The sequence below is a fragment of the Eumetopias jubatus genome, unplaced genomic scaffold (genome assembly GCF_037043125.1).
Source record: "Eumetopias jubatus isolate StellerSeaLion01/CBP00866 unplaced genomic scaffold, mEumJub1_p1.0 scaffold_6, whole genome shotgun sequence".
In the NCBI taxonomy this organism is placed as follows: domain Eukaryota; kingdom Metazoa; phylum Chordata; class Mammalia; order Carnivora; family Otariidae; genus Eumetopias; species Eumetopias jubatus.
The window spans coordinates 95,153,339-95,170,928 of record NW_028274812.1 but is presented as its reverse complement, the minus strand read 5'-3'; the positions used below and the strand labels follow the sequence as shown (position 1 = coordinate 95,170,928).

The 17,590-nt window shown below is 38.2% G+C and overlaps 1 protein-coding gene across 12 annotated transcripts in view; it reads right to left on the bottom strand.

Annotated features, from left to right (window-relative positions):
* The window catches only part of DST (dystonin), a 478,002-nt gene that overhangs the window by 15,080 nt on the left and 445,332 nt on the right, over positions 1-17,590 (bottom strand). For all 12 annotated transcript variants that reach the window (XM_088024332.1, XM_088024333.1, XM_088024335.1 and 9 more), the window contains 10 exons: positions 17,344-17,550; positions 14,703-14,822; positions 11,859-12,028; positions 10,417-10,576; positions 7,845-8,039; positions 7,211-7,339; positions 4,153-4,296; positions 3,281-3,469; positions 1,854-1,983; positions 48-211 (listed from right to left, as the gene is read on the bottom strand). In XM_088024332.1, coding sequence (XP_087880458.1) covers positions 48-211; positions 1,854-1,983; positions 3,281-3,469; positions 4,153-4,296; positions 7,211-7,339; positions 7,845-8,039; positions 10,417-10,576; positions 11,859-12,028; positions 14,703-14,822; positions 17,344-17,550 — 1,608 coding nt within the window. The remainder of the gene's footprint in view (positions 1-47; positions 212-1,853; positions 1,984-3,280; positions 3,470-4,152; positions 4,297-7,210; positions 7,340-7,844; positions 8,040-10,416; positions 10,577-11,858; positions 12,029-14,702; positions 14,823-17,343; positions 17,551-17,590) is intronic.

Genomic DNA, 17,590 nt, shown 5'->3' with positions numbered 1-17,590 from the left:
ACCCACATCCCATATATCAGGGGTGCTGAATATAGGAGTTTTCTAACCTCCTCCAGTCTGTCCAAGGCGTCATTAAGCTTCCTCCTCCTTTCCAACGCAAGGAGCCAAACTTGCTGCCATTTGCTCACCAATAAGTTGACCCTGGGATTCTTGGTTTCAATTTGTGTCTGTGATCCAGAGGGATATAAGCTTGATGCCGGAAAGCGCTTTCCTGTTAAAATACAACTTCAGTTAGGAGGACAGTTTCCAGGGTTCTGAAATATGTTAAGGCCTGGCCTTTATTGTTCCTAGCTAAGACTGAATCAACTTAATTATTTAGAAATATCTTATTTAGGTGATGCATAATGTTCAAGTCCAGATCTGTTTTACTTACCAAGGGTCACATAATTTTCATGTAAAACAGAGAAACATATCCTGACAGGGGCATTTAAATACTGGAAAGCTCTCTTTATAAAATTATGTTTAAAACATTTTCCAGCTTAAAATCCATGCCATTTCAATGACAACAAAGTACCTTGTGATCCTCTCTTTTGTTAAGGCATGATAAAAGAAATCTCCCAGGGCAGTGAGACTTATCCTAGAATCAACTACACAAAACCAGCTGTCCTTCTTAGAAAAGACGCTGGAAGGAGGGCAAGTGAGGGCAGGAAACAGTGGCCATTCATTTGAGTCACAGCAAGATACTCAAATTCTGATCAAATATGGACGGGTGTGTAGGTAGGATCCCAGGTTTCATCCAAGTCCACTTTCCACAGAGATTGTATGTTTCCTGTGCATAGTCTCACACCCCAGTTTACTGCCTTACTAACATTTTCTCCCTCTTTTCTGGCTATTTTTCACAAGTTTCTATAACATCAGAGAACAATTGTCTCAATGCATTTTCCCCATCTAACTAAATGATTGAATGTGCCCTAGAAAAACTATTGGCCTAAAGTCATATAGGAAGTGAGTGTCCAAGCTGGGATTTGCCCAGAGTTCCTAACTCCTACAAGGCTATACAAAAATACCAACAGCTAATATTTATTGAGCATTTAACTACATGCCAGGAAGTATGCTAAGCACTTCATACACATTAGCTCATTTAATCCTCACCAGAATCCAATGAGGTTATAATTATCCCCTTTATAAATGTGTAAACTGAGGCTCAGAGAGAGTTTAAGTAACTTGTCCCAGGTTCAATTTCCCAGCTGGTAAGGAGTCTGCCTCCAGAGTTCTTAACCACTTTGTTACCTTGCCCCCTTGTGTATTACAGCAACTACAAAAGATGTAAAATCATTTTTTTTATTAAAGCACCATTCAAAAATATATAAAATTACCACTATTCAGATATAAATTGTGCATCTTTTAAATCTTCTCCAAGCCAGCTATTCTTGTTTTTAATGTCCCTTTGTAACTTCATTTCGTGGAGTCAAGGTAGTCTGACAAGTAAAAAGAGCCCAAAGTCATATGAACATGGGCAAAATCTACCGGACTGCTGGCCACTAATGAACAGTTAGGTCGTGAACTTTATCCAGGTCATGGTCATTTCTGTTACATCCCACCGTAAGGTTATTTACATAATAGAAGCAAAAGGGGATGATGGTTTCTGTTTTTGTTGCAAATTTTTTCCAATTTCTTCTAGCTAATCTAAAAGATACCCTTCAAGCAAACAAAACTACATAGAGAGACCTAGATATATCTTTTTCTTTATTTTTAAATAAGCTGCTACAATATTTGAGCCCATGTATTCTTTCAAGGAAACCTTTTAGGATAGAAAGGAGCTCACAGAATTACCAATTGCTCTGAAATTTCAAACGACAACTCAAAACTAACTTCCTTGGCTTTAGCCATGTAAGAAATTGGCCACTGCTTACTTCCTGCTCGTCCCTTATCCAGGACCGGAATATGGGACTGTAATGAGGAAGGATCAGCCACTCTCCTCTTGTAGGTCTTGGTAACTTTGTCCACATCAGGTTGTTTTCTGGTCATTTCCTCCATGAAGGTCTGAAATGTCAATGTCAGTTAAATATAAGTACATCAGAGAAAACTATCTTCAGAAATGAACTAAAAACAAAGGATAAAAAGACCATGCTATTATTTCTGAAATTCATCCTGGAAGAAAAGGCATAAACCAATTTGTTATATCTTTAGGGGGAAAAATGTAAGCCACCATAACATAGCATTGACTCATATCTGAAGAATATAAAATGTTATACCTGGTAAGTAATTAGAGCACTGTAACAGTAATTTGTTTTAGTTTGAAGATCACACATGGGAGCAGCTGTATAATTGATATAACCTATCTGTGTATCAACCAGGATCTTCCAGAGCTTCCAAGCTCTTCCTGAAGAATCTTAAAGTGAGCATTTATCTGCAAAGCAACTAATTACCTGGGCTGGTCCTTCGGGCTTCTCTGCAGCACATTACACTTACATATTTGAAATACTTAGGATGGCTTTGAGATACGGTGACATACAGCATCCACATTAAATATGGATATATTTTAAATTATTTCTGTTGATATATAATGCTATGCCAAGGGAGATAAAAGTTATTCAGGTTAAAGTTTCCATTTAGGAGGTCTGACTATCTTGCCACTTCTTGCCTTGTCTCCTTAGGCTTATATTATTATTGCTAACTTAGATATCCCTAAATCTGGAAAATGCAGCAAAGACCGAGACTGTGGTGAAAAGGGATGGAAAAAGGAGGCGGATAAAAGTGAAGAGTGGAGAAACACATTTATGGAACATCTGTCACACTGGAGAACCCGAGAACATGGCGTGAGGCCCTTCGGGGCCGTTATGGACATTGATGGCTCAGACTTTTATTAAAAATCTAACAGCAAAATTAACTGCTTAGTCAACGAAGCTGACTTAGTAATGTTTCTCTCTGTAAATGTGTACCAGACAAAGTAACAAGCAAACAAATAAATCAGAGGTAGTCTGACGTCCATCATTTCAGTTTAAAACAGGTAGCATAGAGAAGTCATTTTTTTTTTTTTTTGAGCAAGACAATGCGCTCCCTTGTAGACAGGATGTATTTGAAGTACGGACAGTCACCGTGGGAGATGTGCAGCAGCGGAGAGTAGAATATGCAAGCATGGAGCAATAAAGCATGGGAGGGCGAGGTCACCAGAAGACAGAGCAGGACAGGGTGGAGCGGAAGGTGAGTGTAAGGAAGGACTTGAGGAGTGTGTTCACAGAAGTGAAGGTAACAAGCACAAAGCACTCTTCTGAGAAGTATGGCAGTGAAATAAAAACAGTACCTGAGAAGACAGGGTTTAGGATGGTATTTATTTTACCTGGTGTTCTGCAATGAGGGCTTTCACCTCTTCGATTTCCTGGGGGATTACTTCTTTGTCCTTGTCACTAAGTGTAGTCTCGGCCCACTGCAACCAAGCCAGCAAAGCTTCCAACAATTCCTGTTTCGCAATGAGCCCAGCCAGAGCACTTGCCAATCTCTGTTGATGCTGCTTCGCCCAGGCCAGCACCTGTTGGGGAGACAAATGTCTCTGAATTTCATCCATCTTAGGTAATAATTTAATCGATGTAAAATTACACAGCATGTAAATGTAAATTCGGATCATCCTGGGGCCTGGAGTCATATAACACTTCCAGTCTTTCTAGATCCCATCAGTGGTACCGAGACCCAGCTTGCGGAGGACATGAGAGCCCCCTCTGATGTTTGCCCGCTTATTTAGAGATGGGTGTCAAACACCCAGGCTTCCTTGAGATTTCTAATCTGAGTTCAGATATGCATTCTCTGAAGGCTCAAGGATGCTTATTCCATGTAGCACTGAGTGGAAATAAAAATAGCTAAAATCTTAAAATACAGAGTTCAGTTCATGTATGCAATCCATTCCCCAAGCATACACAATTCAGGTGCTGGATTACTCGACAGAGATAATGTGGAAGTGGGACAAAAAAATCACACAGGGAACCAAATATTTGCCTTTTCATGCTTCAGGGACATAGCTGCAAAACGGCTTTAACTTTTTAAATAAAAGCAGACTGCAGAGACAGGTCATGCACACGGGAAGGTATTTTAAAGAGCATTTTTCTTTGCAGAGGCCTCCTGTTCCCACGGTCATAAATGTATCTCAACTGCTGAAGTTTCTTTACCCCCAATTCTCAAAGCTGTTGCTGCTCTAACAATGACCTGAGACCCACTGACCTCCTCAAACCTGGCCCGGATGATGGTTATCCAGTGCTTAATGGTGGTGATGGAGTCAGGGTGGCAGATGGCCAGGACGGCATCTCCCATACTGGTAGCTTTATTCAGTGCGGCCCGTTTTTCTTCCAGTTTCTTCATGAATTCCTAGGGCAGAAACAAAGACCTCGATTAACTGCTGGCTCTGGCTGAAAACAAAACTCCAGTGACGTGCATGTGACCGTCAGAGTTAGACAAATACACGAGAACTTCAGTTGCTTCATTCACAGCTGGAAATAATTCACTAATTGGGGAATTAAGAGAGGAGAAGGGACAAAAACGGGAAATGAAGTATTTATTTCTAAGTACATGGATAACATCTCATGCTTTACAAAACATGTTATGTACAAAAAACACTCTTCTAAATCTGGATATCTTATAACTATAGTAATGGAGAATAGGACCAGGAGAGATAGTACTACCAGAGACAAAAATAATATTGACTGAAAAAAAATGTCCTAACAAGTAAGACTAGGAGGTTGTATATTTAAAACAGCATGAACTGTGTGCCAGGAATGAGAGGAATACGTACCAAAAAAGAAGAGAGAAGGCTGGGCAAGGAACTATAAATGTTCGGGGTGAGGGAGAGAGGGCCCAAATGTCCAGCAGGAAAGAGCTGGGGAGAGCCTGAAGGGGGTGAACCTGACAGCCTGACAGCCAGAAACAGCCATCCCCTGCTCTGGTGGGATAAAGAAGCCCTGACGGGCTTCAGAATGCTTTCAAATCAACCTTTTTGCAAATGTCTCACACACATAACTGTACTTTCTACCATCAGAACTGTATCCATAGATACAGGAGTCAGAGAACTCTGAAAGTGTGGCTACAAATGAGGACCTCTGCCTTAAAAAAAGGTCGCATGCTTCCAAAACCTCATAGTGAATTTCAAGCATCCGCCAGGACCCCAATCTGGACCCCAGCACTAAGACGGATTCCTTAGTCCGGAACAAGGGCTGCAGAGGCTGCAGACGGAGGTGACACTCCGTACTACCCATGCCATGTGATCAGGGTGATCGTCTGAAAATCTAAGTGTTTCCTATAATGTCTGGTGACCTTTTGTTTTTGAAATCTGTCATATACCTCCTACTCTGGCATGTTGCTATGTTTCCTTATACACTCCCTGGACATTAAGGTCCACAGGATCAGAAGACTGTGTCTTATTCAATTTTGTGTCTTTGTGACTGAATAAATGCTTTTTAACTTTCATTTACACATTTTTATTGCTGTCGTGTCAAGGCTGGATTAACAATATACTCCACTAACATGACCTACTTTTTAAATATCATCACCTACTTTTAGAAGTATTTTAATTTCCCCCAATATAGATCTGCTTAACTGGAAGGAAGAAAAAAAAAAAAAGCTTTACTAGGAAGAGAAAACCTGAAGTCAATAATAGCTGTGCTTTCCCAAGGACAGGTGATCTGACCATATACTTTTAATCACCCCTAACCTAGCAATGCAAGAGTCCTGCCCAGAATGCCGTGGGCTGGACAAACAACTCCCTGCTTGCATTCTGTGCTCACCTGGGAAAGCTTGCCATTTTTAGGAAAGTGGACTGTACTGAGAAGTCTCTGGTCCTGGGGCTAAGAAATTAAATATTCTGTTTTACTTTTATTTGGTCAGTGTGTGAAGAAAGCAGAGGAAATTAGAAAGAACGGATGATGTTACAGCAAATTATTAGTACTAAGCAGCCCTTTATAAAATTACATGTAATTTTACACTATTTAAAAATATTTAAAGATAAGACAAAAACAAAAAACCCCACCACACTACCTCTGCTCTGGATACCCTGCCTCCTGATGTTTCTGGGGGTTTCCTGTTCCTGCTGTGAGGGTGGTGATACCTTACTGTAAGGTGTTAGATATTCAAACAGGGCTTCAAGAAGCTACTCTGAGACCCAACTATGTCAGTGGAACTCGAACTCTTCAAAACACTGAGCTGAATCAAAAATTTACAATAAATTTGATGTCATTTTCCTACTCTTACATTCTAGCTTCGATTTTAAATGGTTTATGGAGCATTCCATTCCTCCAGATAATGTGAGACAAGCTCGCATCACTTTTATTAATGACAAGGCAATATTTCATTGCTATAGGTTAGGCAACCCCTCATTGAAAGAGCAGTCTTCACAAGTAAGAAGTCTCCCTAGGTGACGTAATCCATGCTACCCTGGCACTAACGACATCCTTCCAACCTGACCCTGGAAGACGAGCTATTCAGTGGTGTTAAACAGATCTTTTAAATGAACATGTTGACATCAATATCGCATTCAGTGTTAGCATTGCAAAATTTCTAATTTTTTTAAAGTCAAAGGTTAAAAAAAAACCACATGTGTTAAGAGGTATCCAGACCACTCTCTTGAGGGTTCTGCTAGTTCTAGGCACTGTTACAAAATAGATATTGACCTGAAAACTCGGTGGCCAGATTTTTATTTGGTTAACTATTCAATAGTGTATCTACTTAACTTACTTAAAGTGAGTTTAAGTTTATAATTTATAATACGGGCTACTCCTCAAAAAATTTAAGGTGGATCTCGATTAAAGCCAGAACTGGCAGAGATTGAAAAATAAAATTTTAAGACCAGTTATTAAATTACTTGCTTGTCTTGCTTACTAAGGTCAAAATTATTAATTTAGAATTCTAATGGTATAACTTTATAAAAAATGCCAAACGCTCATGAAGGAAGTTTCATTTTGAAATGTACATGCAAGTGCAATGAAATTGACTGGTTTTGGTCAGAAGCCAAATAACCCCCTAGAAAAATCAATCTACTTCCAAGAGACAGGAGATGGTGACTCATTTCAGAATAACCACCTTCTTCATAAAAAAAGCATGGGAAGATAGCTACACTTATTTGGGTGCATGGGGACACACCTATGTAAGCAAGGAGGACACGGGTAAATTCTCAAATGTGCAAGATCTTTAATTACTTCTCAGGAAGGGAAATATGCATGCAGTTGATATCTACAATCACGAGTCTATTGGATTTTCTCATTTCCTTTTACTTAGCATTTATATGACTCACTTTATGCTGATCAATGAGTGTCCGAAGAGCATCCTCGTCGTCTGGGAGAGCGCCATGGAAACGAAGGGTTTGCTCCGCCTCAGCCAGCCACTCCAGCAGGGCATGCACCACTGAGTGAAATTCCTCTGCCTAAGAGTTCACACACACACACACACACACACACACACACACACACCGAAGAAGATCCCCAAAGATGCTTGTTAGTAAAGAGTCCTCCTCTCAATGAAAAAAAAAAGTCTTACATTTACATTAACGATATGCATTATTCCCACTAAAAAGATAAAAATACATGTTGTTACACTTTACAAATGTAAGACCTCTAATATATCAAAAAGGCCTATATGAAGACTAATTCACCATTTTAACAATTTGATGTTAGATGCAGGGCAGCCCATTATGCATTCGGGCTGAAAAATTACAAGAGCAGCACTTTTATGTGAAGACGAGAAAACTTCCCTCTGTGAGTAATTTAAACTCTTGAGGGGAAGCAAGGCAAGGATGCTCCAAGAATCTCCTTCTCCATCACTGTCCCAGTGAAGAAAGGAGGAGTGAAGCAGTTCTCCGCAAGAGCAGTTCTTGTTGAGGCTTTGACAGCTTTCTCACTAGCCCCGGATGCAATTTACAAGACTTCTACCTGACGCAGGGCTGCTTCCAAGCGTGTCTGCTTTGATATGGAGAGTGCACACACGGTCTCCCAGCGTGTGCTCAATTCCTGCATCTGGACCTTGACCCAGGAGGAGTCGTCTCGGCTACCCTCTATGAGCTCTCGTGCCGAGCGCTTCAGGGCCTGCACGCTGCTGGTCCTCTTCCCCAGTTCTTTTTGGAAAACCTAGAAAGACCGTATTTTTATAAAAAATTGATTTTTAACGACCAAACGAAACCAGTAAAACACAGTTTGGAATATATGTGTACATGACTCATGTACCAGTCTCTAAGATCTACAGTTTGATGAGTCATACTTTTCACAGAAACTTCAGCAGCTAAGTCATGACACATTGCTCCTATCAGAGCGCTGTGAAGAACATGGTAAAGTTGTTCAATCTTCTAGCACTCTCCTGAGTGAACAAACCTTAATTTTCAAATGACGCCTTGGATTTAAATAATGGTGACCACTCAGTTTCAATGGCACAAAAGAAAACATCACATTCTCTTTTTTCTATAATTCTTTAGTATGGCATCCCAATTCCCCTCAAATCCTCAGTGTAAGTGCCAAGAATGTGCTGGCTACCTCATTCCTCTTAATTAACAGACATATCTAACAGACTAACGAAGAACTAAGCAACCCTGGGGTACTGCACGGGGATATTGGACAGAATGGCAGGTGTGTTCACAGGGAAGTGGTGTGCAGTTTTTTCTCTGCAACACGGCTTCAGCTTTCGGTATCCTGAGAACTAACCTCCAGTGTCAAATTTTAGATGCTTACATCCTTAACCTGTCATTTTGGAAAAAAAGCTTTTTCTCCCCTCTTGCCTAATTTTGATAAACTTTGATGTGCCAGGAGTTAGACTGGCTTCTTTTGGCCATAGACCTAATCCAAAAAATGAGCCCAGGGTCCTTCATTTCTGATCCAAGAGTCTGTGTATGCAACTATATTTTTCAAATTAACCAAGCTTATGGACAGAATAAGATTAACTTATTTTCTAAAAGATGATCACAAATGAATTATGATAAGCTCATCTTATCATTTTGGCTCTATCCATGAGTTTCTATTCTGATAATCAGATCATTCATAAAAGTGAGGCCATCAAAAACAATCCAAACATAGTGGAATGAATTATTTGCTTGACTTCACTCTAATGGTGTTAAATGAGATGTGTCTGCAGACAGACGGACACACACACACAGGCATAGAAAATACAGTGTCTATATAATCTGTTTGTGATAGGACTGGCCCGATAGTTCTGAGCAGACTTTCCAATGCACTTTGTGAACTTAAACTTCTTCCCAAGCCTCCCAGTTGTATTACTAATGCTGAATGATTAACTTATTCTTGATGACCTTTAATATATAAAAACCTGGCAAGTGCTGAAGGGAGTAAATATTTAGACAGTGAGTTTATACAAATGGCATTTATGTAAAAAGTAACATTACACTATTCATTACTCATTGAATGAAAGCCAAGGAATAAGAAAGTTTGTATTAATCATGCATAAAACATTTGTTTCAATAAAGGCAAAGCAACAAAACTCAAAAGTCTTAATTTTTGTAGGCCCAATCACAGTTCTTCATTTATTCTTTGATTTTTTGATAATATTCAAATGCAACAAATTCTCTTTTATAGATATAATCAGATAACAGAACCAGAAAAGAGGAAATCAATATGCAAAAGGACCAACTATTTAAAAAGGAATAGGTTAAGATCAAAATAGCACACCTAGGGAAGTATAAAGAAAACATTTTAAAATGAAATAGATTTTCTGAATTCAAAAATAACAGAGGAGAAATAAAACATGAGTTCAAGTACAGTGCTATAAGATATTTGTATATAAAGTCTACGCTGGTACAACCATTCCACATTACTACTGTGCCTCAGATTGTTTTTGAGGTTCTTTAAGTTGTAATACAACATTTTACCATAATTTTGGACCTTGCACTCAGTATCAGTTGGAGGTCTTGAATATTCCCTTTGATGGGAACAAAAATTTTAAATCCATCTCAGGAAATTGCAAGGAAACCACCTGACTTAAAGTAATAATCGAATCCCTCAGAGCCTATGCTGATAGCTCATAAATTGCTAGAGTTCAAGGGGCAAGGTTAAAACAGTTTTTAAAAACAGGAAAGCAGCCTATCCTGACCCCCATAGATCATGTCACAAATTCATATACTTATGCAATGACCAAGTTCCAGGTCACTGAGGGAGTGATTTTAAATTACATTACATAATTATTTACATGCATAACAAAAGACTGTAAAACATTCTTGGAACATTTTTAAAGCACCAGAGAATGAAATCACTTTCTGAGTTCTAAAAGGTTTTAGATCTGGAAATTGGAAGAAAAAAAGTATCTCACTGATACTAATTTTCCTGTATCACTTTTAAAGTTGGCTTCCTGATTCTGCTCAAATGTACACATATGTCAATATTAAAGACTGTTATGCGTATGATATATAGTCTCTAGATTTTAAAAGGCTAAGGTAAGGGGTTCTAGTTTCCTCTAAATTCAGGATAGTCAATGAGATCAATAAAATGTCCCAGATAATAATACCTTGTGATTATCGATTAGATTCATCACCAAATCAATGTCTCCGTGGACAGGTTGGTCTTCTGCCAGCTGGGGTTCAACTCTATACAGCCAATCAATGAGGGCCTGCAAGGCATCTGTGAATTGTCCAGAAAATAACAGGGCTTCCTCCAATTTGTTTTGTCTGGGGGAAAAAGGTGGAAAAATCAATCTGAGCAACAAAAAAGCCACCCTATATATCCGAACATCTAAAATCCATTTATGAAGGTTGAGCAGTCCTCAAAGAAAAAACCAATATATTGGTATTCAGTGCTGTTTCTTTGCTTTCCTTAGAAAATAACAAAACTTTTCTCAAATTTTCTTTGTTATTCCTGAAATAGATCGCATCTGTTTTTGGAAAATTCCCTCATCATCACCTCTAGAAATCAGTGACCCTTCAGTTTCTTCATTAAAAAAATACGCTTTAAAAATTTTTTTTTGTTTTAAATTACCATACAGTAAACTTGACTTTTTTGAGTGTACAGTTCTATGAATTGTAACACTTGTAGAGATTCATGTAACCATCGTCATACTCAAGAAATAGAACAGTTCCCAACATGCTGTCTGTGGTCATAGCCTGCCCCATCTCCAACCCCTGGCATTCATGTGTCTGTTTGCCATGATATCATTTATAGGACATTGTAAAAAAGCACATAATCTTTTGAAATTGAAGGTTTTAAGGATTTTAAAAAATTAACACCAAAATTTCTATATTCTTTCTATATATACTATAGACTATATTCTAACTTTCTATTCTAATATAATTTTATTACTAGAATAAAATATTCTATTTAACCTTGATACTGACAGAAGTAATTAGATCAAGGATCTATGAATTATTTGAAAATATTTCTAAGATATTTGAACTCTTCTATTAGTGTTATACTTTCTAAGTACTTAAAGATTTTGAAATTAGTTCTGGGTCTTCACGGTTCAAGTATAATGAGAAAGAAGACTGGAAAGGGGTAGATGGAAGTTGGAAGGGAACACGAGGGTCAGACTGGGAGGAACTTGCCCGCCACATTAAGGAGCCTGTGTTTTGGTTCACACTCAATATTAAGTTCCTAAACGGTATGAGGCAGGGCAATGACAAGATCCCATTCACATTTTAAAAAGACCACCCTCGTAGTTATGGGGAAGCTGGATTAAGGAAGACAAGAGCAGACATGGGGAGACCAGTGACAAGTCAGGTATGAGAGGACAGGCTTGGAGAATAATATCACTTTTGAGTGAATCGAGTAATTAAAATAATAATAACAATGAAGCGTTCTGGGTGCAGGCAGTATGTAATTACGATATTACAGATGACCCGAAGTTCCCAGGCAAAGGAGGTATTTAAGGTTCCTAGAATGTTCCTACAAAGCACCACAATTGTATACTCGAAAGAAGCCTACAAGGTAACCAAACTGCCTTAAAGAACATTTTACCTTTCCACAGATTTTCCACAGATAGTATCCCATTTGTCTCTGAGTTCACTCAGCATGTCATCCAGTTTAAGGTTGTCATCAGCCAGGGAGGTTTTCTCCTTCAGAGAACGTCCAGTTCTGTTGGTGGTGTCATAGACAGAATGCTTGGCTCCAAGTGATTTCTGAAACTCCTATATATTTAACAAGAAAACAGTATGCATTTCTACTTAGGACTAATAAATAGGTAAGAGACATTACAAGAGTCACCCCTAATAAATGGAGTCTAAAGAGTGGAAGACATCAGGAAATAATCAAGTCAGATAGTGGAACCCACCAGGGTGGAAAAGAATCTTTATAAACTGAAAAATTTATTTTTCTCAGAAGCCAGGTGTCTTTGAGAGTACCTATTATTATGAAGACAATAATTTCAAAGCAAAACAAATCTTGAATCTTTTGTAGCTATAAACCACAAACAGTACACTGGTTATAATAAAATGAAATTGCTAATCGACTATTGAAAAACCCAAGAGTTTGGGAAGGGAAAAGTAGTTAACACTCAATGAGTAACTAAAGGTCCTATGTGGACACAGCGACTCATAGTCTGTAAATTTACTACAGTTTTGGTTTTTGGTCAGACAGATCTGTTGTCACACATCTTGGATGTTCACAATGATGTTACATATAATTTTATCTGTGAGCCAGGATGAGGGACAAAGAAGAACCACATCTCGAGATTCCTACATTCCGACCTACTGTCATTCTAGTCACACCCCTTGGCAAGCCCATCCCCCTCCTCCTCATCTCTATGATGCCTTACAAAGGTCTCTCAGGATCTACAGATTACTTTTCCAGTATCAAATAGCTATGTTGCTCATGTGACATCTCTACTTTGCTATTTTTACATTGTTAATCTGCATGTCTGTGCATGTAAATGTGTATGTGTGGGAGGGGTGGATTATATTCTGTCTACACAACTCGGTTACAAGCTTTTCTAGAGCAGGGACATTGTCTTTGCAGGCCTCTCATTATCATCTTATATCTTGTGTGTGTTCGTAAGTATGTGATAGCAAGAATGAGACAGCTGCTACTGAATATACACTCTCAGGGATGGGAAGGAAGGAAGGTCAACTTAATCGGCATCTTACAAGCTCATAATAATGTATCACGGAAACACTACCACAGTGATTCCAAATCCTGGTAGCACATGAGAATCACCCTAGATAATAAAATGCTATGCAAATGTATAATTTTCCAAAATAACCTTGGTTTAATTGCCTTTAAAAGCTAGACACTTTAAGTGTCTTATTATGACTAAGATATTTATTTTGTTTTATAATAGGAAGGCACTTCATCTGGGAATTTTTAAGCAATAAACACCATTACCATACCACACTACTTCTGTAGTTTGTTTTCTGTCATTATTTTTTTCTTATTATTCAATAACAGAATGTTAGTTTTAGAATCCTGGTATTGACAAATTTTTTTCAAAAGAACAGATACCTAAAAAATGTTATAGCTGAATAAAGGACAGATTGAAACTTTTTAAAAACAGAAAAATACCCAAGAGATGAACAGAAATGACTTTTAAAGTTGGCTAAATGTACCCTGTACCCTTATCTCAGACAAATGCTGACTTTGGCAACAAGGCACACTAGGAAAAATAGAGAATCCACCAGGGTTCTTCACGTATTATTTCTAGGATTCTCCAACTTACACACACAGTACATTTTCATAAGACTCCATGACATGACAACTATATTCAAGTTCAAATAGGCATTCTATTTTGAGAAGGAGCCTCTCTTTTTTCCATCAGAGGGGAAGGTGCTGCTCACTGTCATTGTGCTGTCAGTATTGAATGTGGCAGACCAAGGGCAGAGGGTGCCAGCAGAACAAGCCACTCATAAGTCCTCATCTAGTCAAAGAACAGGTGCTCAATGCTTCCTTCTGCCATCCTAGGATCATGACCTCCTGAGCTTAGTTAGAACCACCCAGGGAAGCAATCAACCTATATGAAGATGATGGCTAGAACTTCCCGTGATGATAAATCCTACATCACCCCAATTTTTTCCGGCTTTTTAAAAATTATCATGTTTCAAGCAATAATATATATGTAGATGCTTAAAACTATAAAAGTGTTTTTTCAGGACCCACTCTCTTTTACTCATATCCTCACCCTGAGGGCTGATGATCGCTGATGATCATTTTATAACCAGAATGACAAACCCAAATTCAAAGAGTTGAGGAGGACTGGGGGGAATGTTCTTTGAATGCCATGTGGTATGAATATAAAAGGTAGAAAATATAAAATAATATGTTTCTACACCTTCTCGTCTACACAAGAAGTCACTAACTATGTGTCTTTGAGGATAAGAATGGAATTTCATATACCACACATATACAATAAAATACCAGTTTGTGTAGAGGCAACCAATTTTTCCCCACTAAGCTGTTCTGAAAGAACATATATGACAAAATTTACATTACTTTTTGCTGTAAAGTTATCTTCTACATGGCATTTGATCAATGAAAGAAATTACAATACAAGACAGACATGTGAAAAACTGAAATGCCAACATTTGAGCCCCTATAAATCTTCTATGTTATAGATTATAGAACATTTCAGTTTTCATTTTGTGTATTTTCTTTTAACAACTAACCCCAGAATAGTGGAATAGTCAGCAGAGAGAAAAGATACTATCGCCACTTGACCAATGTGAAGGGTAATCAGTTTTAAATTTAATGGAGGTCCATATTGGACAGCCTTTTTTTTTTTCTAGTGATGAATAAATACACAACCAAGTAAGAATTTAAAAGTGATCTTGAGATACAGAAAGACATATATGCTTTTCTTAATTGTAGACGCACCTTATGCTGTGCAAGTTGTGTTTTTATCTTGTCTGGATCATTAGCGATTTCCAGTTCAGAATCCAAAGATTTTTCTGATTCCTCTAGCCATTCCATAAGTTTACTCCAAGCTTCATGGAACTGTAAAAGAAATGTACATCTCCGTCCAGAAAATTTTCCAGTGTGCTCGCTTTATTAGAAATCTAGCATATTTTTAAAATAGAAATTAATGTTAATGAAAATGTTAAAAATTATTAATTCAAATTTCCCCTAAAAAAGAAGAAAGTAGTAGCTTCATCGGATTATAAGTGTCTTATTAACTCTTGGTTTCTGTGGTTGTGTCCCCCCACGGTCACTTTGTTGTAACTCATTTAAACACATAAACTTTAACAAAAACAGAAATGAGCCTAGAAACAGGGAACCAGGGATAACTTCCCTCCCTTTCCTTTTGCTTAGTAATTAACATAAACTGTCAAGAAAATTTTATTTGTCCACTGCCCGTGTTGACAGATCTGGGTTTACTTCTGAGGTGTTTCACTCCCATGTTAAGGAAAAGGAACAAAAAGGGAGGGAAGAAGGATAAAGTTTATAAATCAGTCTTAAAAAGTAACAAGAACAACAACAACAAAGGCCTTACCATTCTTACTTAATACAAAGGGAGTTCAGTATCTTTATTGCTGCTATCAAAATCCTCAAATTCATGCCTGTGCCTCATGTACTGGTTTTATATGTAACAGCACCCACGGTATGTGAATTCTAACAAAATACAATTCTCTTTGGCATCTTTGACCTTGCAATATTCTGGTGCTATGTATACTTGATTTCAGCCACGGTCTCTTTTCTGTTTATCACAGAGAACTAATGAATACTATTTTTGGATACCAAATTGTAATATTGGTTATAAGTAATTTTGCATAATAAACTTGAGTGGATGGATACATAACAAAAAACTGAAGTAATCAAAATAAAATCTGTTTTATATCAAAGCACATTAATAATGAAATAACAAAAGGACACTTAGCAATAAACAATAAGAGCATGGGATCACAAGGCTGGCAAGGCCCGATGAGATCACCTCATCACAAACCTGTTCCCTGACACATCCTTCCCACAACCCCAATCAATTTAAATATGAAAATACAGAGGCCAGAAGAGGCATAGAAACCGCCAAAGTCAGAGAACTACGATCCACATCCAAACCCAAACTAAGACGTTAGGATAATAAGAAAGAAAGAAAAGTCACAGTGTTTGGTAGTCTTGCTATAAATAATGTTGGCTATCATGGAAGGAATTTTAACGATACAAATGCACAGATTCTAAGGCTGGTCCTGCTTTAAAAACTATTTTTAAGCCACATAAATAGAAGAAATGCTATGCTTTTGCACCAAAAGCAGCAGAAAAACCTTACAGATTAAATAAAACGAGAAAATTCTATTTTCTCCTTATAAAAGTAGAAAGACTTTTATAAATTAGATGTTCATAACTCAAGTAATGCCCACACTACAGAGGACACTGCTACTTTGGTGGAGAGAAGGATGTCAGGCTTATCATTAATACTGTCCTAAAAAACACAGTAAGAGACAGATTCTATTCCACAAGCTCACTGATAACACTGAACACATCATACATCCCACTCAAAAAGAAATAATACAGCATGTAATCCTACAACAAATCAATTTGTCATTTCTAAAGCTTTTAACAAATTTATGCTGAGAGCTTTAAACACTGAAACATGTGACTCCCATGACATCTTTTGTATCACCCAACTGAGCCTGGCTCCCCAAAAGAACAGAGTCCAATGCCAATTACAGGAAAATGCAACTAAATGGGGCAAAAAGAGTCATTAGAAAATTCAGCCTCAACATTACACTGAGTTTCTAGCAAAATTCAAAGATATATGCCAACCAAGGCAGGTGTGTCTCCCTCTTCCCTGAGCACAGAGACACGGAATTTTACCTCTTCTCTGTGTTTAGTCTAGGAATGGAATATTAATAACAGGTGAGGAGAGGAAGGGGCATTCCTTGTGAGATTCTCAAGATTCTCTAGATTAAAAGAAAAAGGAAAACAACAGCCCTAAAATGTTCAAACACTTAATTTAAAAGCAGCGTGGAACTGCATCAAAATACAAGAGAAGAAATGAGAGCCTGTCAACAAGGTACAGATTCAGAGCAGTGAGGAGCACCCGGCAGCTCAGACTCAGAATCACCCCTCTCAGGAAGCTGCCTGGAGGGCCAAGTGTCTGCCTCTCGGCCTGAGAGTCTGTGGACAAAGTCTGGCTGAGGAGCTAAACACAAGGTAGCAATATAATAGACTTACTCCGGGTATGAGAGAGGAGATTGCAAGGACAAAGGGAAAAACAAACAAACCTAATAACAAAAAATCTGAGCCTCTTTTTCGGCGTTAATGATAACAGTTAGTCTATGAAGCCAAGCTATAATCAGCCTTTTCAAGATTAGTCCCCAGGACCGGAAGGTGCTGCCAGGGCAAGGAGTGATGTCACCACTGAAAGTCAGGCCACAGCCAGGAAAGAAACACCTTGGCCTTGTGCCACGATTGTTACAACGAATACAGCCTGCACTAAAAGTACTTTAACAGCATGATATATATTTCAACACGTAGAACTGATTGATCGCCAAGTTCAGAGGGTTTTATGAAGGTTTACCTGCTTGGCTCTCTTCCTTGCATCATCCAAAGATCTTCCTCTTTCTACTAACCGTTGAACCACTTTTTCCCACCGACTCTGGACACTGATCAATAGATTCTTAATTAGGACAACATCTTGTTTCTGACTGAAGTATTTCAGGTGGGTTCCGGTTTTGTCCAGCTCTATTATCTGCTCACGGTGAGAATTTACTTCATTGGCAAAGACCTTTCCCAAAGGAAAAAAAAAAGGTAGAATTAGAAACAAA